At 44.3% G+C, this 24110-nt stretch overlaps 1 protein-coding gene and 1 long non-coding RNA gene across 7 annotated transcripts in view; one reads left to right on the top strand and one right to left on the bottom strand.

The window, feature by feature from the left end:
* LOC147828654 (uncharacterized) overlaps window positions 1–2541 on the bottom strand; it is a 38473-nt gene extending 35932 nt beyond the window's left edge. Inside the window, exon 1 of the long non-coding RNA XR_015450462.1 lies at window positions 2101–2541. This is a non-coding gene — a long non-coding RNA (uncharacterized LOC147828654). The remainder of the gene's footprint in view (window positions 1–2100) is intronic.
* A 160-nt stretch (window positions 2542–2701) lies between these two features.
* The window catches only part of Zc3h7a (zinc finger CCCH-type containing 7A), a 35726-nt gene continuing 14317 nt past the window's right edge, over window positions 2702–24110 (top strand). Inside the window, exons 1-12 of one of the 6 annotated variants that reach the window (XM_087209133.1) lie at window positions 2738–2837; window positions 4142–4642; window positions 14330–14431; window positions 15165–15204; window positions 17034–17231; window positions 18580–18738; window positions 18975–19055; window positions 19149–19187; window positions 19967–20000; window positions 20233–20516; window positions 22605–22809; window positions 23792–23856. In XM_087209133.1, the coding sequence (XP_087065259.1) occupies window positions 14364–14431; window positions 15165–15204; window positions 17034–17231; window positions 18580–18738; window positions 18975–19055; window positions 19149–19187; window positions 19967–20000; window positions 20233–20516; window positions 22605–22809; window positions 23792–23856 (1173 nt within the window). In that variant the 5' untranslated portion in view covers window positions 2738–2837; window positions 4142–4642; window positions 14330–14363. Of the gene's footprint in view, window positions 2838–3041; window positions 3064–4141; window positions 4643–6409; window positions 6433–12289; window positions 12372–14329; window positions 14432–15164; window positions 15205–17033; window positions 17232–18579; window positions 18739–18974; window positions 19056–19148; window positions 19188–19966; window positions 20001–20232; window positions 20517–22604; window positions 22810–23791; window positions 23857–24110 lie in introns of those variants that run through there. The other 5 variants (XM_021237255.2, XM_004855866.4, XM_004855868.4 and 2 more) reach the window with 5 other exon arrangements.

The raw sequence follows: 24110 nt of genomic DNA, 5'->3' as shown, positions 1-24110 counted from the left end.
GCTCAATAAATACTTGTGGACAGAACGGAGAGAGGTCGCTTTGGGTACCCCACGGACTCCGATGCCTACCCTGTGCTACCCCTAGGACCACAGAGGCCCAGAGCCGGTGGGAAGCAGGAATCTGAGTTTCTTGCTGGAATAGAAAGCTGAGGGAGGGCAGGACTCAGGCTGATGCTTTCAGCATCATGTTTGATGCTATCTTGTCAAGTAGTTGAGAAGTGGACCCCAGACAGCAGGTCTGTCCACAGAGCCCTCCTTGGCTTTGCTCCCTGTGGCAGGCAGAGGGATGGGTCCCCAAAGACGTCCACTTCCTAACCCCAGAAGCCTGCTGGTAAAAGGGAATCTGCAGATGGGGACGCCATCGTGGACTATCCAGGTGGGGCCAGCACACTCACAAGGGCTTTAATAAGGGAAAGAGTGAGACAGACAAGTGAGGAAGAAGGATGCTAGAAGCAGGGTCTGAGAGACACATCTGGAGAAAGGCCGGACGGACCAACCACTGTTTGGCTGAGAAGACAGGGCGGGGCCATAACCTAAGAAACCCAGGCAGCTTCTAGAAGCCCCGAAGGCAACAAAACAGGTGTTTACTAGAGGATCCCAAAGAGACCAGCCCTGCTTATACCTTGGCTTCAGCCCAGTGAAACCCACTTAAGACTTGGGACCTCTAGAGCTGTAAGAAATTAGTGTTGCTTTAGGTCACTAAATTTGTTACAGTAGCAATAGGAAACTCACAATCCCACAGTGTTTTCCCTTGTACTGGAAGAGTAACACAGCTTCTGATGGCTTCACAACACCCTGCAGGGCCTGGCCTGCACTGCAGCCTCACTCCTGACTCACGAAGTGCTCCATCCAGTCAGCCTGCCTGCCTTTCAGCACCATCTGGCTTCATTTTTTTCTTCACACATCCCTCCACTTGGGGATCTACTCATCCTTCAGACCCTACACAAGGTTCCATGAGACACCTGTTAGGAAGTACTTAAGGGACCTAGGGACTATCTGGCAGGCTGGAAAAACAGAACTGAACAAACGGGGCCTGCTGTTCTGTGGAGCAGAGAGGCAGATCATAAACAGGTACCTGGCCCACTAGCAAGGTCATTGCCCACAGTGATCGTATTCTACCCCCACTCCCGGGTAATGCTGTGCTGTGGAAGCTGGACAGGGTGCTCAACTAATGAGTACGCTTTAGATGTGCTGTCCTTGTCCCATGAGGCCTCTCCAAGAAAACCTTTTGAGCTGGGACCTGAAAGATATGGGGTCTCTGGCCACATGAAGAACCCCTTCCTCACCCCTCAGCTCTCCTTGAACTTTTCTGTCACAGTACTTATCTGGTATTATAGGCTGAAATGTGCCCTGCAAAATCCTTATGTTGAATCCCTAACCCCTAATGTGACTATATTTGAACACATGGCCCTTTAGGAGAATATTAGGGTAAAATGAAGTCACAGGGGTGGGGCTCTAATCTAGAGGGACTGTTGTTATAAAAGGAAGAGACATCGGAGATTCAGAGAAAATGCCAGGTGAAGAAGACATACAAGGCAGCTGTCTGCATGCTGAGGTAGGAGGCCTCACTAGAAACCAATCCCGTGGCAACCTGATCTTAGAGTTCCAGCTTCCAGGCCAGGCGTGAGGGTGCTGGCCTGTAACCCAACACACAAGGTGGCTGAGCCAGGAGGATAGCAAAGTTTGAGCCGCCAGGTGCGCTCAGGGCGAAGGCAGCCCTAGCTTCACTGTGGAGTAAAGCAAGGGAGAGACCGATTGTGACTTTCCGCCCCCGGAACCAATCTGTGGCATCTTGTCAGGGCAGCCGGAACAGGTAATAACACCTGGTTACTAAATCTACATCACCTGGACCACCGCAAGAGCCACCTAGTTAATCTCCCTGCTTATCCTTTCTACAACCTGCTCTCGGCACAGTAGCCTGAGAACTTTTAAAAATGTCAATCAGACCTTGGAGCCCTCATTCAGATTCCTCAACGAGTGACAGCCATCTCACGCTGAAGGAATTCCAAATTCCACAAGGCATTCCCTGCCGCTTAGATCTTGTCCTCTCCACCTGCTCACACCAGCCACACAGACTGTCCCCGTTTCCCAGACACCCACCTCAGGGCCCGGGGCTTTTGCAGTGCTCCTCCCGCGCCTGTATTTACTCCTGAACCCCTGCCACTTCTCAGCGACTTGCCCGACTCTCGCCCTTTCCTGTGGGCCTCCTACCACCGTCACACCCCTGCCCTTGTTTCCTCGGTCTCTGTGGGCTCGCTGGTGCTCGCTCCCACTCCCACCCCGTGAAGCAGAGCCTCTGTCCCACGGAGCCCGGGAGCCTGGCCACCGCGAGTGCAGACAGACGCAGCGGCGGCCAGGGCCTGCCGCCCAGCGTGAGCCAGGCCGTCTTTGGACCCCGCGCTGCCGCCCCCGCTTTCCGCCCGTAAGGGCCGAGCCATCCAGGGCGTCCCGAGGAGGTTCGAGGTCCACACGTGCCACCGGCCGCGGTGGCGCCGGGGACCCACAGGCCCGGGTCAGCCGTCTCCTGCGCGAGCGCCCCGCCGCCCGCTCACCCCGCGGCCAGGCGCCGCTGCCGCTTCGGCCAACCCCGCGGCCCGACGTGGCGCCGCCGCCCCCGGCCGGACGCTCGCCCAGCAGCCAATGGCCGCTCGCCCCGGGCGCCCGCACGGCCTCCCGCCGCCAGGGGGCGCCGCCACGGACGCCGCCGAGCTGAGGCGCCGCCGCCGGTCGCAGAGCGAAGCTGCGAGCGAGCGCCGGGCCCCGCCGCCGCCTCCGCGTCCCGCCGCCCCACCCCGACGCCGCGTCCGGCCGCCGTGCCCCGCCGCCGCGCCCCGCAGGTAGGGAGGTGGGCGCATCCAGGGAGGGAGGGAGAGTCCCGCCCGGCCCCGCCCGGCCCCGCTCGGCCCCGCGCCGCCGACGTCCCGCCTCGTGCTCGCGCTCGGCGGCTCGCGGACGCCGGCTGGGGGCGGGGAGGGGCCGAGGGGCCGGAGCGCGGGCCGGGGCGGCGGGGACGCACGGGGCCCCCTCCCTCCCGGGAGCGCGATCCCGTCCGCGCGCGCGTGGGTGAGCGGTCCCCTTCTTGGTGATTGCACTTAAACATTTTTTTTTTTTTCGTGATCTATGTGTGTGCTGGTGGAAGCGGCGGCCCGGATTAAGGCTGCGGGCCTGGGGGCGGGAGGTCCCCGCCGGTGCGCCGGCCGTCCGTTTCGGGCGATTCCTTCCTGGCTTTGCGCGGGGCGGTGGGTGGCCGTTGGTTTCCGGTCCCTGCGCCGTTTGGTGACGGCTCGGTTTTAGTTTTCTCCTCCCCACCCTGAGAAGAATGAAGATCTGTCAGTTCTCATTAGCGGGAGCTTCCGGTTGGGGGGGGAGGTCATCGCAGGGGCGTGGCCAGGCGGGCCGGGGGTGGTGCCTGCGTCCCCATTGGGTGAGCTTATCAGAGTCGGGTTTTTTCCGGCCCCCCCCGCCCCCCCCCCGATGTTGAGGGATGAGAGGGGACCCTGGTTAGGTTTTTCTTTTTCCTTTATCTCTTGCGGTACTAGGAATCGAACCCCGGGCCTTCCCACTGAGCTACATACCAAACCATTTTTATTGTTTTATTTTGAGACAGTCTTGCTAAATTGCCCAGGCTGGGCTCAAACTTGGGATGCTCCCGCCTCAACCTCCCAGAGTATTTGGATTACAGGCGTGAGCCTCCACGCCTAGCCATGTTAGGTATTTAAAAAGCAAGGGTCTGCTTACATTGGATCTACGCTGTCCACTAAGAAGGCCACTGGCCACTGACCACTGAAAGTGGCTAGGACGAACTGTGATGCCCTCCTTTGTGATGTTAAAAGCCTGGTTTTAAAAAGAGCCCGAGTGGGCCGGGAATTTAGCTTAGTGGTTTCGCTGCCTGCTGCGCAAGCGCAAGGACCCGAGTTTGATCCCCGGTACCAAATAAATAAATAAATAAATAAATAAATAAATAGAAAATTTAAAAAGCCCGAGTAAAAGGAACCTTTAAGAAAGATCTCAAAAAAAAACCAACCCTTAGTAATTCTTTATACCGTACTTAAATGTGTCTTGAGATGATAATATTGTGGATATATTGGATTGAAATATAAAATGAGAGTTAATGCCAGCAATCTCTTTGTGCTTTCCGTAGTGTGGCTCCTTGACAATTTCAAACGGCACGTGGCTGGCCGTGTATTTCTGTTGGACAGCTCTCTACTGGAGCTTGCGAACAGAGGAGGGGCCAGAGCCTCCCTCTGCCATCTGCTAGCCTTTTCCTGCTTCTCTGGAAGCAGACGTGCGGCCTCCTTCGCTGAAGGCTCTCAAAGAATCTGCTGCCTTTCCTCTCACCCTCATTTGAACTGATGCGCTGAATTGCACCGTGGAGCTCTTGACCTAATTTGCAAAATGATCCAAGTTAATGGACACAATTTTCCTTCTGAGAAGTTTCCCCTCCCAGTCTGCTGTAATGCTGGAGTCGGCCTGGTTGGTGGAGGCCCAGCTCAGAATCAGACCGTGTTGCTGAGGATGAATACTATCCTGCAGAGAGCCGGTGGATTTTCTGCCATTCCACATGTCCCTGAGAGGGCCAGGGATTTAGCTCAGTAGTTTCGCCGCCTGCTGTGCAAGTGCAAGGACCTGAGTTCGATCCCCGGTATCCAAAAAAACCAAAACAAAACACATGTCCCTGAGAGATCCTGCCCTGGTCTGTGTTGCTATGACTTTAGGTTGAGAGTTATACCCTGACCTACTCTGACAGTTTTTGCCAGTATGAATCTTGGTTTGTCAACCACAGGCCCACACAATTCTCAATTTTAACGAATTTTAAAACCTGCCGATTTGGGTGGGTTAAATGGATTTTTTAAGTAGAAGAAATCAATTTTGTTAGAATCTCTCAATGCTAAGAAGGATTTGAACATCCTGATAATGAAAAGAACAAAAGGCTATGTCTGTATCTGTTGCCACAAATACAGTGGAACGAGCTTTCTAGATACAATATAATACGAGGAAACTTGTTTTCTAGATAATCTCTCCCTCTTTTCTTTCTTTTTTTGTTACTAGGATTGAACCTAGGGCCTTTGCATTGAGTTACATCCTTTACATTGAGTTACAGCCTTTTTTAGCTTTTGAGGGGGTCTCAAATTGCATAGGCTGAACTGGAACTTGGAATCTTCCTGCCTCAGCCTCCCAGAGTGCTGGGATTACAGACATGAACTACCCTGCCCAACTCTGGAGACTATCTTTGAGTAGCTTGTTTGAGTGAAAATACTTTTTCTCCAGAATTTCAGAAGTAAAATTTGTTTCCTTTAAAGCCTGTAATGCATACAAATCAAGAAAATAACCTTTAGATAACATTCTTGGACAGGGAAAAATATTAAAGTATTAATCCAGTTTTAAATTAATGCTAGTGTTAATATATCTTTTAATTCTTTTTCTCTGCCACACACAGTTTAAGTGAGGTGCTCGTCCTGATGTAAAGAAATAAGGTTACTTTGCCAGATTGTCCCAGCAGGAAGTTTGCTTTTAATTTTGTGAGTTTAACATTGTGTTGTTTATTTAATTGGCTTTAGTTAATTTTAGTTAATTTCATACACCCCATGAAACTTTAGGGGCCATGTAATGGAAGATGAGAGGAGCAGAAAATAGAGAATAGAAAAATGCGAAGTTTCTATTTTATGAGAAGACCTGAATTTGGAACAGGATGTTATCTGGCACATTTGAGGAGAAGGCGAGAGTGTGTTGGGGTCAGCTGTCAGCCTTTAACGCTGGTAGGAAGACCTCACCCGGTCCTGGGCACATCCTGGCAGTCTGAGTGCCCAGAAAAACTATGTATCTGAGGACTTGCGTGAAGTCTTTTCTGTTGAATCTTCCTGCAGTGTGGTGCAGTTCCTCTGAGCCACATTGTTCCCGGTGAACCACCTAGTAAGATCCCCTTTAGGGAGGCTCTGGCTCATGGTTTCATCTTACAGAATCTGAAATCCACCAGCAGTTTCAAAGTGAGCAGTTGGGGTGGAGGTGGGGCTGGCCAAACCACCAGAACACTTTCCTGAGGTTGTTGGACAGAGCCTCTATCATGAAGTTTTATTTTCAGTAAAAGGAAGAAACTTTCACCGAGTGTGTCAGTAGGAGCTTCAGTGTTTCTGGTGGTGGAATGTGTGTAACAGTGGCTCCCTCCTGGGTTGGCGGGGTGGGCTCTGCTAAGTGTTGCAGGAGTTAGTGAGTTACTTGTTGCAGGGTAAGGTTGACAGTAATTGGAGTGTATCAACTTTTTAGTTGTTTTAAAGCCTGTATGCGTGCCTAGGTGTGAGGATAGAAGTGAACAGAGATGGTAACATTTTTGGGTCAAAACTCTGGGATACCTTTTTTAGGCAAAAATACAAACCCTGCACCTGATGACCTCTGCGCTGCCTTTATGGGAGACTTCCGGTCCTCTGTTAATGTCTTGTAAGTAGGACTGCTTTATATCACATCTTTCTACCTAAACGCATTCTCTTCTGGATGGAACTTGGAAAGATATTTCCTTAGGAGTTTGATCTTAATTCTGTGTCTACTGCATTCCTGGGAAAGTGCTCTAAGTTGCTTTAAATGACATCCCTTGAGCATGACTTTGCTGATACTTGTGTGGGTGTGTTTATTCTGTTCTCTTGAATGGCCATGCAGTACCTACCTTTCTGTCAGAACCCTGCCCCTGGTCACCTGAGACAGAAGCCACCCCCCACCCCTGGGACTGCAGAATAAATAATGAGATGGTTAAATGCTCCAGGTTGGGGGCCAGTCTGTCTGGCCTTGAAATCCAGCTCTGCCACTTCCTAGCTGTGTGGTCCTTAGCAGGGATGTCACTTCTGTGTTTGCTCATAGCACCTATCCCTTAAGGTTATCAGGATTAAATGACTTCATACACCAAAGCACTTAGCATAGCACATGGCATCCGGGCAGATGTTAGCTACTATTTCTATCTCAGTATGTGGCAGTCACGTTCAGTTCCTGCCTGTGCTCTGCTAGTGAGAGCTAGCTTGTAATGTTACCCTTTAAGGCCAGAAGCTCATGGTTATGAATATATTTGTCTTTACTGGCATTGTACTAGACATTATGACACTAGTTTCACCTAACAGGCACTGACTAACTCTCTAAGGAATTATAAGGAAAATGCAGCATACCATTGTCCTTCCAGCTGAGGAACAGATTTTAAGTTGACTGACCTGGAAAGATTATATGTCAATTTACAAGAGTTGAGTTAATTTAATGACACTAACTCCTATTTCATTGAGTTTCTTGCTTGAAAATGTACTATTCATAGCCACACATGGTGTAACATGCCTGTAATCCCAGCACTCCACGAACTTGGGAGGCTGGAGCAGGAAGAACCTGAGTTTGAGGCCACAAGATCCTGTCTCACACCCCACCCCAATAAAAGTAATAAAATATTTGCTGTGAAAAAGTCCCATAAGGTTGGTGAGGGTAGAGCGCTTGCCTAGCTTGCCAAATCCCCAGCACTGCCCCCCCCCCCAAAGTTCCATAACCAGAGTCAAAAGATTGACATCAAATTTGGGGAAATACTGGTGTAACACCTTAGTATGGATGTTACATGTTTCCTCAGAATATAAAGAGTTTGCATAAGTAAGGAAGTGCTTAACCTCATTGATAAATGGGCAGAGGTCATGAAGGGGTTCACAAAGGCGGTCCTGGTGCCTTACCCCTGGAAAGCTGCTCAGCCTTACTGATGACAGGCCAAATCAGACCTGACTCTTCTCACCGATTCTCACCTCTCTGACTGACAGCAGTGAGAACAATTGCTAATTCCTTAGTTGAGGGTGGAACAGGAGCCCTTGTGCACTGTTTTGTTTTGCTTTGCTTTGCATTTGAGACAGGGTGTCACTATGAAGTTCAGGCTGTTCTTGAACTCATGTGATCCTCCTGCCTCAGCCTCTGGAGTGCTGGGATACAGGCATGCGCCATCCTGCCTGGCCTCCTCCACTTTTGGTAGGCAGTGTGTCATTTGGCTTCCCTTGGCAATAGCTGGCAAAATAAACAAATGTGTGCCTTGTGTCCTACAGAGATTCTTTAAAGAGATCCTTATACATACCATGAAATGCCCTGTGTGTAGTAAACTGTCACAGCTGGAAACAAGTAGAACATCTGCCAGAAGACTGATGAAATTATGGCACAACTGTGTCTTGGAATACTTAGTATGTTTGTACTGATATGAAATGACCCTGGGTGCTTAGTCCCAAAAGTGAAGTACAGAACATGCTAGCAGCTCTGGTTTATAATTTGAAAAAAAGCACAGAAAACTTTTAGTTCTTTAAGATAATTACAGCCTCACAGAAAATTACAGAAGTAGTGCATAGAGCCCATGAGCCCTTCACTCTGCCTCCCCTATTGGTGACCTATAACTACAGTTCACACTGTAAGTAGGAAGTTGCTGTTAGTGTAATACTGCTGACCAAATTGCAGACCTACTTTTTCTTTTTCCCCCTGTATCTGCATTGAACCCAAGAATTGCTGGGCTACATCCAGCTTTTTTTTTTTTTTTTTTTTAGACAGTGTCTCCCTGAGTTGCCCAGACACTGGCCTCCAACTTGCAGTCCTCTTGCCTTAGCCTCTTGAGTAGCTGGGATTACAGGTATCCATACTCATTTGTTACTAGCACTCATTTGTGCTATGCATGTGCATTTCTCTGCAGTTTTATTTAGATGTGCATAGATTGATGTACCCAGCATCACAATCAAGACGCAGAATTGTTCTATAGAATATCTTTGGCAGGATACATAAGAGACTGGAAGCCATGATTGGTGGCTCTTAAGTAAGGCAAATAGGGTGGCCAAATGTGACAGGGCCGGGAAGGAGACCATCCTTTTCACCGTCACATTGCAGTACTTTTTTAGCAGCTTGGGCCATCTTGGTGACATCCAGGTGGAACTACCAAATGGGCAGAGGTGCGTCTCCAGTCCCTCCAGAGCTCTGCCCGGGCTGCACTGGGGAGTCCTGGGGGCCCTGACAGAGGTCACTGACATCCTGGCTTGCAGGGGCCGCTAGAGGGGTCCAGTAAAGCCTCAAGGCCAGGGAGACGGAACCTGAAGCTGAGAGGAGACAGGGTCTGTGGGCAGGGACGAGCCTGGCCAGGGCTGTGAGAGGAAAGTGCTGGGAGAGGGTGTCAAGGAGGAGCAGACACTTGTCAAGTGTTGCTGAGTTTGAGGGAGAGAAGTGACAGTTGGACAAACTTCATAAAATTTTCCTCACTTTAAAATTGAGGCCACATTTGTACAGGATCCAAAAATAAGATGGTGGCTTGGAGATGTGGCTCTTTGTAAGAGCAGTTGCCTAGCATTCTCATGAGGCCCTGGGTTTGAGCCCCAGCACTGCAAAAAACAAAAATAAAAAACACAAAAATAAGGTGGAAATTTTCCTTTTTAAAAATCTGTCTTGAAAAAAATCAACAGTGGCTTCCTGGAGTAGGGTGGGATTGGGAACTCTTCTGGAGCTGGGTGATGGTCTGGATTACAGGAGTTACTCAGCATTTATGGGTACAGCTCCGTGGCAGAGTGCTTGCCTAGCACGCATTAGGCCACAGGCTTTGATTCCAGCACCACAAAAAGATTTGCACATTTTACCTTCGGGTAGAAAACAAAGGTGGCAATGCTGTGCATTATGAGGTGCTAAGGAATGAATTGTAACTGATGTCAGCAACTCCCTTTGACATTTATCAAAATGATAAAATGGACTGATGGGAGGACAGCAGGATGAAGACGGGTAGGAGACACATATCAGAAAATATTAATTATAGGATACAGGTAGTATATGGGGACATGGTCATTACAAAAATAAGGTTACTGTGTATGTTTGAAATTTTTCATTAAGATTTTGGGAGGGGCAGGGATTTAGCTCAGTGGTGTTGCTGCCTGCCTGGCAAGCCCAAGGTCCTGAGTTCGATCCCCAGTACACCCACCGCCCCCCCCCCAAATGATTTTGGGAAACTTTTAAAAATTACTGATCTTGAAATGGTGTCATACTGTATTTAACTACTACCTGACATTATGTTCCAGAATCTTGATACATGCATAGGACATTATTTGTTACTTCTAGAAACATCTGTATCTTTCTTCCTTCTGATGACTTACTTATCAGCTTTTTGCCCCATGCCCTTTGTAAGAGGTCGAAGTTAGAGATTTTGTAGTAGTTTCTGAGGAAGTAGCTTTAAGGCTATTAGCTCGGTGGATTATTGTGATGCAGGAGTCCCTTCTTAGCCAGCAGATGTACTTCGATACAATGTCAGATTGATTCTGCACTTTGTCAGAGCTGGAAAGTGGGGATGCTTCTGGCATCCTTTCCTTACTCTGCTCTCCTTTGAGCTCCAGAGTTCTTATTCTGCACAGTCGGCCCTTGTGAGGTGTGGCTGGGTGGTAGAGCTCACGCTGAGCATGCACAAGGCCTGGGGCCTCCAGGTCTAGCACCCCCTCCCACTGCCCCAAAGGAAAAGTAGAGAAATTGCTCCTGTTTTTGTTGTTGTTATTGTTGTTGCTGTCATTTTGAGACAAGGTCTCACTGCTGCTAGTCCCTGCTGGCCTCCGCCTCTGCATGCTGGATTGTGGTGTATACTGCCATGTCTGGGGTGGTCCTGCTTGAAACTAATCAGAAGAATCTGGGCCCTTGAGTTGATTTTCCAAGGAAGGGCTGCAAGGAAGGGCTGTGTAGACTTTTTGTTTTGTTTGGTTTTGTTTGGTTTTTTTGGTACTGGGGATGGAACTCAGGACCTAGCCCTTACAAGGCAGGCATGGTGCCACTGAGCTAAATCCCCGGCCCACCATAGACTTTTTATTTTAATCTATTCATTAATTAGCAGTGTTGGAGTCAAACCCAGGGCCTTGTACGTGCTACATAAGCACTCTACCACTGAGCTACATCCTTGGTCCCTATATAGACTTTCATGCATTCTTTTCTTACTGATTTTTATAAAATACTTCATATATATATATATATAGTGTGTGTGTGTGTGTGTGTGTGTGTGTGTGTGCGCCACTGGAGATCGAACTCAGGACCTTGCGCTTTCAAGGCAGGCATGGTGCCCCTGAGCTAAATCCCTGGCCCAGTTCATATATTTTTTTATGCACAGGTAATTCATTTAGCTGGCTCAATGATGAGAACAAAAAAATGTAAAAGTGTACAGTGAAAAGACATCATCCTACCCCATCCAGGCCCTCAGTTTTGTATTTCTGCAGTGGTTGCCTGTTTTTCCATCTGGAGTTATTTTACATATTTTATATATGTAAATATGAATATGGATACATTCACCTACTCCCACTTTTTTAAAAAAGGTCATGTTATAGACATTTTTATTCCTAACCTTTTTTCCCCAGAACAATTTATTCATCTGTGTTTTTGTAGATATTGGGTTAATTTTTTTCCAGATTTAATGAGTATAATTGGCAAATAAAATCACATATTTAAGATATACAACTTATTTTGAAATACATATACATTGTGAATTGATTCCATTAACCTATCTATCACCTCACATGCTTACAGCAGTTCTTTTCTTTATAGCAGTTCTTTTTTTTTTTTTTTTTTTTTTGTACCGGGTTATTGAACTCGGGACCTTGTGCTTGAGAGGCAGGCACTGGAACCACTGAGCTGAATCCGCGGCCCAGCAGTTCTTAATTGCATCCACTTAGAAGCATTTTATAATAGCATGAGTCAAAAAATACATACTTTTAAACAAAAAGAAAATCACACAGCTTCTTACAGAGACAGATGAAAACAGTTAAGTGAACACCATTCTAGATGATTACTTGATATATCTATATATAAATGCATTTTTGAAAATAAAAAATTGGCAATGCCATATATAATAAGAACTTTTGGGGTAGTTTTTCGAGAAAGGGTCTTGCTCTGTATTTCAGGCTAACCTTGAACTCGCTGTGTAGCCCGGGCTGGCCTCAAACTCAGGTCATCCTTGCCTCAGCCTTCAAAGTGCTGGGATTACAGGGCTGGGGATTTAGCTCAGTGGGTCCGGCACCTGCCTCGAAAGCGCAAGGTTCCTAGTTCAATCCCCGGTACCAAAGAAAACCAAAAAAAGTGCTGGGATTACAGGCATGCACCATCATGACCAGCTATAAAGTCGTGACCTTTTTTGTGTGTGTGGCGTTGGAGGTTGAACCTAAGATTTTCACCCTGAGCTATACCCATAGTTCCTCCCTCTTTTTTTGGGAGGAGGGAATAGGGTTTTGCCATGTAGTTCAGGATGGCCTCAAAACCTCTATGTAGCCCACAACCCTTTCTAAATTTTTCTTATTTTGAGACAGGGTCTCATTAAGTGGCTAAGCTGTCCAGGCTGGACTCCAGCCTGTAATGTTCCTGCCTCGGCCACCCAGAAACTGTTGCTACAGGTATGTAGCACCACATCTGGCTGATATTTTAGTTTTGTTTGGAACTATTGTGAATGGAAGTGTTTTTCTTGATTTCTTTCTCAGTTAGCTCATTGTTGGTCTTTAGAAAAGCGATTAATTTTTTAATGTTGATTTTTTTATCCTGTTGAGTTAATCTTTTTCTCTATGCATAATTCCTCCTTGAATAACTAGACACAAATATGAATTTTAAAAACAAATGTCTTTCATTAGGGAAATACTCAGACATATACAAGTGGATAGAAGTGCAGAATGAACCCCCATACCCCCGCAACCCCACTGGGACAGTCATCTGTATTTTTGAAACTCTTGTTTCATTTCCACTAATCCATTCACCTTTTTGCTAATATTTTAAAAGAAGATTCTAGAAGTAGTGCCATTTTACTTCACTGTCACAGACTTTTTAAACTTTATTTTGGAAAATTTCAAATACATCCAAAGTGAAGAGAAGTTTCCTGCACTCAGCACTCGTAGTTATCAATATTCTGCTGTTTCATCTCCTATTCTCCTCAACCCTTTTATAATTTCCTGAAGTGTTTTAAAGCACATGCCAGCCATCATGTCTTTCCCCAAGTAAACACTTCAATAAACTAGCAGCTTTTATGTATAAGATGCAGTTTTTTTAGATTTTAAGTTTTGGTGCTGAAGTTGAACCCAGAGCCTCACAGATATGCCGAAGTGCTCTACCACTGGTCACACGCCAACCCAGACTGAAGGGGTATAAAAGGGCACAGGGATCAACACTGGCAATCAACCCCCATCCCACCCTCACTCTTAGAAAAAGGTGGCTTTAGGGGCCAGGAATTTAGCTCAATTGCGTCATGCCTGCCTGGCAAACACAAGGTCCTGAGTTCGATCCCTGGTACTGGAGATTTAAAAAATAAATAAAAAGGAGAAAGAGGTGGCTTTAAAAATACAACTACAAGTGTTAAGCAATAGTGAAACTAAAAATAATTGGGGCTCTGCCCTTGAAGTATGGGTAGAATTTCCTTTTCTGCCCCTAGGGTCAAATACATGATTTATGTGAGATGTCTTCTTAATTTCAAGTCTCAGTAGTTCTCAGCAGAGGGTGCCTATGTGCAGATGCCCCGACCCCAGACATTTGGCAATATCTGGAGACATTTTTGGTTGTTAACACTTTTGGGGTGAGGTAGGGTAAAGTGCTACTGGCATGTGGGTAGAGGCCAGAGAAACTGCTAATGTCCTGTTCTGCACTGCACACCCCCTCATAGATAGACAATTATTTGCCCCAGAAATGTTGAGCTAGAAACCCCAGTTTAGGGTAGGGCAGACAGGGTTATATCTCAGGCCTCTTTGTGGTTCTCCTCTAACATGCTAAGACTGCTCCGTGAGCCCCAATCAGCAGGGGTAGTGCCGAGGGCACAGACACATGTTGACATCATCGGTGTGACACTGGAGGCAGCCCCAACTGTGCAGAATATTCCAATTGAAGTGCCTTTAGGTATGGCTCTGTCAGTTACATCAGCAGGGATCATCTCAGAAGTTTCTGTAACCAAACTTTTATAAGGTTTAGACTTTGCTTACAAGGAAGTCAGACTCTCTTGGAGGCAATTGGATGTGAAAAAGCTTTTCACTCCTGGAGTGCTTCCAGAAGCAAAACAAGGCTGGGACTGTTCTAGTGGCAGCTTCCACTTGTGGATAGACAGGAAAGAAACAAAACCTGTAGCCAGAGAGGAAAGGAGAAGGAGCAAAATAGCTTTTCATGGAGACCTCTTAGGAAAGACATCCAGAGTCTGCATAGCTGTTAGCCCTAGAGAGGGTGCTTTAGCCCCAGACAGCAGGGCACCCGCAGCGATTGTTCACAGGGGGTCCCTGGGGCCCAGGACCCCAGACCTAAGTTGGACATGGGCCAGCAACTATTTTAATGGGGAGCAGGAGCCCTGGTGCCCGAGGTAATTTTGTACCTTTTTTCTTTTCAGATTGCTCATTTAGAAAGTGGATGTGCGGGATAACATGTCCAGTGTGTCTGAGGAGAGAAGGAAAAGACAGCAGAACATTAAGGAAGGACTGCAGTTTATACAGTAAGCACCTGAGAATCCATGCCTGCGTTTCTGTCACGTGGTGGGTCTTCTCTTACGGGGCTGAATATTTTGTAGAGGTTGACAACTCTTCAGGCATGTTTAACAGGTCCTGGTAAATTTGATTGGAAATGACACATTCTTTACTTTTCTTCCCCTTCTTACCTATTTTGAGTAGTCTTTAGTTCTGAAGTAGATCTTCCAATTGGTGATTTTTCAGGCCCAAATCCTTTAGTATCTGAAAAGATGTTAGACTGAAGAACTTGAATGAAAAGTGACTGAAGGACCCTCAGTCTGCACAGAGGGATTTTGCCATCAGACATCCTGTTTGTTAGGAAGGGCGTCGGGGACAGACGGCTCTGGGTTGGGGGGACATTCAGGGCAGCGCGGCCTCAATGTTCCTTCCCAGGAAGGAGACACTGTCCTCTCATGCAATAAATTGGATCAGATAATGTTAGTGGTTCTGTACTATTTTTAACCTTTTTGGCATTTGAAGAATTAGGCCTTCTTTTAATAGAATTAGATTGAAAGAAAAGTGTTGAACTTAAGAAAATACTAGGAATAGTTTAGATTTTTTTCTTCATGACTACAGTCCCATGCCAGTAAAGGAGAAGTGTTCTTTTAAAATGTGTTTTGAACTAGCAGCAAGGTAATGGAATCACTTTTGAGATACCTTCTCACTGAACAAATTCCAGTAGCAACCTGATAATTACAATTGATTTGTTTTTCTTCTTAGGTCACCGCTGTCATATCCAGGAACCCAGGAACAATATGCGGTAATGACCCTGGGAAAGCCTGCTTGAAAATCTGGCAGTGTTTGTGAGCTATACTGTACAGCAGGGGTTGGCAGACCCTGGCCTTGTGGGCCAGATCTGGCTGGCCTCTCTCTTTCACATGCGGTTTTATTGGAGAATGCCCACACTCAGATGTTCATGTATTATGTATGGCTACTCCTGCAACATATGGTAGTTGGGACAGAGACCATTGGCTTGCAAAGCCTGAAATATTTACTGTCTGGGAATTTGTAGAAAAAATTTACCAACCCCTTATTATGTAGGACAGCCTGAGTTTTTTTAGGGGGTGGGCATAGTTGGACAACTGTCCTGCATTTTCCTTTCCTTTTTTATTTTTTTGTTTAAGTGGTACACAGGAGTGAGCTACATCCCCAGTCCTTTTTCTTTTATTTTGAGATAGGGTCTTGTTAAATTGCTCAGGCTAGCCTCAAACTTTTGGTCTTCCTGCCTCAGCCTCCAGGTAGCTGGGATTACAAGCACATGCCACCATGCCTGGCTTGTCGTATATTTTCTTTCCTCCATTAATATACTTTGAATTAGTTTTTCTTTTGAACCTCTTGAAAATTACCCTTGATTTTATTGTAAATAAGTGGGATGGAAGTTAAGGAGAATGTGGAGTTATCTTTTTTTTATTTTGAAGAGCAGTCCTGACAGTAAAGGGGGGATGGGTGGCTGCTGGGAAGAGCTGGTGATGAACCTGCGAACAAGGGACAAGGGGAAGCAGCAGGTAGGCCAGGGACTGGACACTGGCTGCTGCCCACCTGTGGCTTCTCATTTCTGAGGGTCTCCCAAATGTCACTTCCCCGGCCTTGTTTCCTCCTTCCTCTTCTGTTCAGTCCTCTCATTCTCTCCACAAAGATAATAGAGCCATAAAGTACTCAAGCAGAATCCTTTCATCTTCCACGTGTGGAACTCAGATCCACACAGCTTAAGTGTCAAGTCACATGTCACACCAATTAGCAATGGTTCATCTGTCCCATTTTCTCTATTTTTTTGGTACTGGGGATCGAACTCGGGACCTTGCGCTAGCAAGGCAGGCACCGGAACCACTTAGCTAAATCCCCGGCCCCTCATTTTCTTTAATAATCTAGTCAGTTTACACGTGAATTTAGAAAATGAGACAAAATGCAGAGTATCTGATCTTATGATGGCAAAGAGACATTTAAAATATTAAGGTAATGATAGAAATCAGGAAGGACAATTAAAAACTGTTGTACATACCAAAAGAATGTGTGTACTTCCCCTAAATCAGTAAAGACCCAAGCAAATAGTTTAAAAAGAACAAATATAAATAAATGGTCCATAAAAATGTGAAAAAGTTCAGCCTCACTGGTAAAGACTTGCGAATAAGAAAGAATACTGTTTTTCACCTGTAAATTGGTAGAGAATTTACATATACAGGCACATGCCTGTGCATACACACACACTCACATGCCCAGGTGCTACCCAGTGTGTGAAGGTGCATGAAGCAAACCACTAGAAATATTTATTATTACTGCCTTTGAGGAAATACATTACTAGCCAAGACCTGAGGCCACGGGCTTCTGCTTGGTGTTTATTCTAGGCACAAGTGAGCACATATTTACAAGGTGCTTTTGTGTGATTTTCTTCAGAAGGAGAGTAATTTTCCCTTGCAAAAGCAAGCGAGATGAAGTCCTTTGCACAGGCAGCAGTGACTGGCTCTGGCTTGTGCAGTTCCTTGCAGCAGTGCTGCTGGTCTATCAGTTGGTGTTCTCTGAAGTTTTGGTTATAATCACTGAAATTTATTCATGCCTCATCTTGTTCTCCAAGAGGTAACTTTCTCTTTTTAGGTATATTTGCGGGCTCTTGTGAGAAATCTTTTTAATGAAGGAAATGATGTTTATCGGGAACATGATTGGAATAGCTCGATAAGCCAGTACACAGAAGCTCTAAATATAGCTGATTATGCAAAGTCTGAAGAAATTTTAATTCCTAAAGAAATCATTGAAAAACTGCACATAAATCGTATGGCCTGCTATTCTAATATGGTGAGTTGTGATTTTTAAAACAATGTTTCTAGGGAAATTTTTCTTCAGTGATGTAGTACATTAATAAAAAGTTATTTTCCTAATTTTAATCTTTAAGTACAGCGTATTAACTGCTTTTAGTGTATCCTGAGCCTTTCAAAAAATCAGCATTAGGTAAATCTTCAGGGACTTCGGGGCTGGGGATTTAGCTCAGTGGTTCCACTGCCTGCCTTGCAAGCACAAGGACCCGAGTTCGATCCCCAGTACCAAAAAAAAAAATCTTCAGGGACTTCAAAAGTACTTTGTTTCTTAGTTACTTGTCCTTGAAAATTCCTATTTGAGAGTGGCTTTTGGAAGTCAGCCGAGTAGATACAGATATTTACACATCAGTCATCTGCCAGCTATTTGTGGTGACAGCTCTCTTCTTAGGGTTCAGTTAGCCCTGTTAGGAATTTTTAAAAAATATACAAAACAGTAATAAGCACAAGCTTTTCATATTTTGAAGTTTAAAAAGCAGTGTTTGGGTGTCCTTATCATTTTTCACTATGGATATTCAATAAAATTTGACCATAGATTTAGGATAAGTAGTTGTCTAGTTCTTAATGTGCATTCATTGATGACTTCGTTGTTTTTGTTTTTGTTTCATTTTTTTGGGGGGGGTACCGGGGATCAAACTCTGGTCCTTGCACTTGCACAGCAGGCGGTGAAACCACTGAGCTAAATCCCTGACCCACTTCATTGTTTTTAATAATGTATTCCTTATCATTTAGCTATGTGGGAGTACCATTCCATATTACTTTTTCTTTTTGTTGTTGACCCATTAGTATTACACATATTTATGGGGTAATGTAGTGTCTGGATACATGCATACACATTGAATATTGTATGAATCGGGGTAATTATATATATTTCCTCAAACAGTTATTTCTTTGTGGTTAAAACATTCAAAATCCCTTCTCTTAGCTCTCTTGAGATTATACAGTATATCATCATTACCTGTAGCCACCTATAGGACATTTTAATGTATTCCAAAATGGGTAACTACAGAAGGGAGGGGAATAGGACTCCAAGTGACACTGGGGGCATCAGCCAAGTCCAGAAAGTTTTATTTCTTGGACACCCAGTACCATTATGGCCAGATGTTAACACGTATCCGATCAGGGTGGTAACATAGATATTCACGATATTTTTTCTACTTTTGTGTATTTGAAATTTTACAACAAAAATAATCCTAGAAAGAAAACAACACTGCCAACTTTTAAGTGGAGGGTAATAAGATGAGATCTTAAAGTTGTTTCCACTTAGAAGTAGGCAGTGCAAGAAATGAACCATGTGATTGCTAACTTACTTCTTTGGTCTCATGCACTAGGGTTTTCATGATAAAGTTTTAGAAGACTGCAATACCATCCTCAGTTTAAATGCCAGTAACTGCAAAGCTCTCTATCGGAAATCTAAGGCTTTAAGTGATTTAGGAAGATACAGAGAGGCTTATGATGCTGTAGCAAAGTGCTCCTTAGCAGTGCCTCAGGTATGAATTTCTGTCTTAGTTCATTTGTTTACATGGTTGCCATTTTATTGCTCCATGTGGAGAAATGGCAGGTAAAGAGTTAAATTTCCCTGGCAGGTTGGCAGCCTTCAACCCTCAGCAGGGGGAATAGCTAATAAAACAAGTGTCTGGGCAGGAAATGTCACAGCTGCTACTTAGCCTGTTCTGAGCAGTTAAAAAGAATAACCCTCCATTAATCAAGTATGTTGATTTTTCAGGATGAACACGTAATAAAACTAACTCAAGAGCTAGCTCAGAAATTGGGATTTAAGATACGAAAAGCATATGTTAGAGCCGAGGTAAGCTGGAGTTCTCTTGACAGGGTATTTTGATTTTGTTTTGTAACTAGGAGTCCATTCTGTTTTTAAGTTAGTGTCTTTATTTTATTTCAGCACTCACTGAAATCAGTTCCCGGGGATGGGACCACCAAGGTAAAATTGTTATTTACATAGAATTTGTACTTAAAAGGGACAGAAGCCTTAGCGATTCTGCTTTTCATATTTTTAGTGTGCCTCTTATTTCCCAAACACATAATTGGCCATAGCCTCCTGTCACTTTAAAAAAGAAAACAAACAACTCAAGTAGTATATTTTAATATTAACCAGCATTTGCTGAAGTCAAGTGGAGCATTTTATGTGAATAGAGTCTCTGTTGGATTTGAAAAACATGGTTCAGGGCCAAATACAAGTTTTGGGAGAGAGACGTTAGGACCAAAAATAACAAGTGTATTTATTTATTTTTTAAATTTTAAGCTAAGTCTTTTTGAGTGTTGTTAGGATGCTAATGGCCATAGTGAGTGGGGGTTGGCTGGGGAGTAGTTGGTAGGTCAGTCCCTGGTATTTTCCTGAATATCCTTTGAGAAACTCTGGTCCACAAGAAATAGGTAGTGGTAGCTGGATGTGGTGGTACATGCCTATAATCTCAGTTACTCAGGAGGCTGAGACAGGAAGGTCACTTAAAATTACTAGTTTGAGATCAGCCTGGGCAAACTAGTGAGAACCTTCTCACACAGGCAAAAAAAAAAAGTGGCGGTGCTGCTAGTCAAGCATATGTTATAAAAGTTTGAATATTCCTTTTATTGTTGCAATTATTAATTGGAAGAGAGTCAAATTACTATGTAGATCTGCATTGGTCTCTTAGGGCGAGTTTTATAGACTGCTTTATAGTTTAGAATTCTAAACACATGATTCATTGTTGGTTTAATTTCTAGGCTGTGAACTATTCGGTGGAAGATATTGAACCAGGTATGTTTTCACTTACTGTCTTCACACTGAAAAGTTCCAGTCTTAGACTTGATATATCATAGATATATCGTAGAGTATTGTCAAGTAGGATGGCTGTGTGCTTCTCACAGCAGCAGCACGATCACTTTCACATCTTCACCTAGCTTTTCACATTCTCTGTTGGGTGGTAGTTAACTCTAGTATTGTGTAAATGCAGTGAAAGTGAGTGAGAACATTTCCATCCGTGTTACAGATTTATTAGTTCCAAGGCAAGAAGCGCCTCCTGTTGCCTCTTCACCTGCATCCAGTTTTCCTCATGATGTTGGAGGCCAGCTCGCCACCGTTCCTGCAGTGCCCTTACCTTCTGTTTTGCCTCTGCAAGTGGAAGAGAGTGCTCTGCCGTCCACAGTATTGGCAAATGGAGGGAAGATGCCCTTCACAATGCCAGAAGCTTTTCTAGATGATGGAGATATGGTCCTTGGAGATGAAATAGACGACCTCCTTGATTCTGCACCTGAAACTAACGACACTGTTATGGTGAGTTTCAGAGTTTTGCTTTTCTTCGGAAGGCAGACCTTTTTGTTTTGTTTTTTAATTGAAATACATACAACCTCTCAGACACTTTCAGTATTTATATAGGGTGAACTTTGGGTTTCTTACCTTGAAAATTACTTTGTCCCTCTTTGGTAGGAACTGGGTAGATTTTTTTTTTTTTTTTTCTTGAGCCAGGGTCAAGTTTCTTGATGTCACCCAGGCTGCCCTTGAACGCATGATCCTCCTGCTTCAGCCTCTTTAGTGCTGGGATTATAGGTGTGTTCCACCACACCTAGTTAATTTGGTCGTTTTTGAAATAAGAACATGTTATCTAGTAATTAGCCAGTTTTTCTTTTTTGCAGGGGCAGTATCGGGGGATCGAGCTCAGGACCTTTCACTTGTCAGACGCTGCGCCACTGAGCTACATCCCCGGTCCTAGCCAGTTTTTCTTAAAGGACAAGATAAACATAACATTCTGATAAGGAGTAGGCATTTGAAATTTAAGGGAAAATTTGTTTTTCCTGGAACTTCTTGTTGACTAAGGGTATTCTCTACTGACCATAGACTATAAAGCAGAGGTCCATGCGTGGCCCCCTGGCCATCTCTGACCCACCGCTGGTTTTTATATGACCCACAGTCTAAGGATTTTTTGTACATTTTTAAATGGTTGGAATAACAAAAAGAAGACTGTGATATATGAAAATTTTATGAGACTCATATCAGTGTCAATAAAGTTTTGTAGGAACCCAGCCACAACCATTCTTTTTATGTGTTGTCTATGGCTGTACTGCAGTAACAGTGTTGAGTACTTGCAACAGAGCATGTAGCCTATGGAGCCAGATTATTCTGTATCTGGCCCTTTCTAGAAAGTTTTCTGAGCCCTCCATAGAGTATATTAAGATACCAGCAGCAGCAGCAGCAGCAGCATTTTGATGAGAGGAGAGGAGAAGATGCAGTGCTGGTTTCCAGGGTCTGAGAAGTAGGTGACATCCATGCGGAGTTCACTGAGGGTGGAAGTGTAAAGGGCCAACAGTCTGGATTTGATTTTTACAATCCTGTAATATTGGGCAGGGTACTTTACCCTTTGGTACTCTAGTGTCCTCTATACAGTGGCAGTAAGTCCATACTCCAGAGAGATAGATGGTCCTAGTTCCCTGGATGTCCCCACCAGCCTTTCTAGATTATACCTGCTCCTTCCTGCCCTGCTTCACAATTCCTTTTTTAATAGAGCAAATTCTTCTGTTTCTTGTCTCTGGGCGAGAACAAGGATCATAAGGAAGTTTTGCAGATAAAACATGAATGCAGTATTTGCATTAATATAGTGTTAGACATTGTACCTCAATTCTTTTTAAACATGTAGGTATGGAAAAAGTACAATGGTACCTCAGTTCACGAACTTAATTCATTTTACAATTCTGAAAAAGATGGCTATGTTCATGTTCGTGCAGGAAAGATGGCCGTGGTCACGTTCATCACCAGATGCAGAGTTCACAAACAAAAACAAAATTTTGCCAAATGCTTCTGTTTTCAAACCAAAGGGATGATTTCCATATCTAAAATTCTAATTAATTTAATTTAATTGTAATTTTTGTAGTTTTAGGGATTGAACTCAGGACCTTCACACTGAGCTACATTTTCATTCTACTTTTTATTTTAAGATTGGGTCTCACTAAGTTGCTACGCTCCTCTGGCTGGGCTCAAACTTGCAATCCTCCTATCTGAGCCTTCCAGAGTGCTGGGATTAAAACTTTTAATGAATCTTGATTTTTCCTTTCTTTTTGACAGTGATAGGGATTGAACTCATGACCTCATGTATGCTATGCAAGTGCTCCACCATGGAGCTATGCCTGCAGCCCTGTGAATCTTGATTTTTTTTTTGGTACTGGGAATCGAACTCAGGACCTCACACTTGGCAGGCAGGCACTGTGCGCTGAGCTACATCCCCAGCCCCCTGTGGATCTTGATTTTGATTTAAGCATTATTATATGATGTCACAGTGTAGTAATTTATTTTTATATGCTAGTGTCAGATGCAGTTCAGCCACACTTGTGACAGAATTTCGTGAATTTTGGCTCAATCTCTTTTCTTCAGCCATCAGCTCTAGTCCGAGGGCCCCTCCCGACATCCAGTGTTGCTCCTGGCTTGCCCTTCTCAGCATCTCTGCTCGGAACCTTGCCCATTGGTGCGAGGTATGCTCCTCCACCCTCCTTTGCAGAGCTGTATCCGCCTTTGACCTCATCTTTAGAAGATTTTTGTTCTTCTTTAAATTCATTTTCAATGAGTGAACCCAAACGAGGTAAGAATCTAGCCTAAATTGTGAACATCTGGTTAACTTTCTAAAAATGAAAAAATTATGTCTGGCAATTATTTAATTAACTCTAGGTCCAGGTAGTTGAATTATTTTCATTGCAGCTAAAAATATAAAGAGTGAACCTTCAGTTTTGAATTCCCCTTGACTTAACTACCCTTTTGATAGCAAGCAGCACAGGCACAAGTGTAGACCTGTGTGTGGCACTGGTTTTCGTATAGGGTGGTGTGCAAGGTGGGTGCTCATTGTTTTGTGTGAGATGACTCTGAAGGTATTCTTTAATAAAGTCTATCCCATCTTAATGGGTCTGAAACACATGGTGGTCTTTAAATTCTGAACTGGGAAAACCCTAAGTCTGTGTTTAGAGTAGTAGCAATTAGAGCTATTCAGGGTATTATGTAACAGTATTATAGACTTCATCTGTTGAGCTCTGTAAGCTGGGCCTAATGCCTTCATTTTATGAGTGCCGAGATTCTGGTCTGGCTCCTGCTTCTGTAACTCAAGGTTTAATACATAAACAATAACGATAAAAAAAACTTCATATTTTTCTGAGACATCATTAACATGATTTAAAGATTTACAGCTCAAAAAACTAAAATATGCATGAGACAGAAAGGCAGAGAGGAAATAACTGAGTGGTAGACAAAGAAAAGAAAGCACATCAGCATGGTTGATTTTTTAACATTATGCTGAGTTCCACTTCATGTCTTCAAAGGGAGGCTCTTTTCCCATTTTGAGGGCCTTGCCTGTGGAAAGAGGTTTTTATTTAAATTTGTTTGACTAAGGGTTACTTATGCCCTTGGTTTCTAGAAGGAAGAAAAACTCCTTGAGTATAATGAGCAAGAAAGCTTCTAGGAGTTGGGATGGGAAAAGAAGGTGGGGAAGCCATAGCCAGTATGCTGCTGAGCCCTGATGTTCTTATTACATGATTAGCATGAAAAGGTCTGTTGAAGTTTTTTTATTATTTTAGATCTGTCCACCTCAACTTCTAGAGAGGGAACAACGCTTAACAACAGTAATTCTTCCCTTTTACTTGTAAGTGCCACTTCCTCTTTTGTAAATACATTGCTTAAATTGAACGTAGGCCTTGTACTTAAGTAAATGAATTATTTGAATGAACATGACAGTCTCCCTTAAATTTTATATGTGTTGTGCGAAATAGTATTATGTGACTCTCCTGGAATAAATGCTCTGCATTTAAGACTGGATCTGCCATAGCAAATTTATCACTGTCACAAACAGTGTAAGAGGCTTTAGTGCAGCATAAACAAATCAAGGAAACATAAACC

This window comes from Heterocephalus glaber, unplaced genomic scaffold, assembly GCF_053883595.1.
Source record: "Heterocephalus glaber isolate CG9 unplaced genomic scaffold, H.glaber_assembly_v1.0 deba00000943, whole genome shotgun sequence".
Taxonomy (NCBI): domain Eukaryota; kingdom Metazoa; phylum Chordata; class Mammalia; order Rodentia; family Bathyergidae; genus Heterocephalus; species Heterocephalus glaber.
Note: the sequence above shows the minus strand (reverse complement) of the source record. Positions and strands in the feature narration are given on the sequence as shown.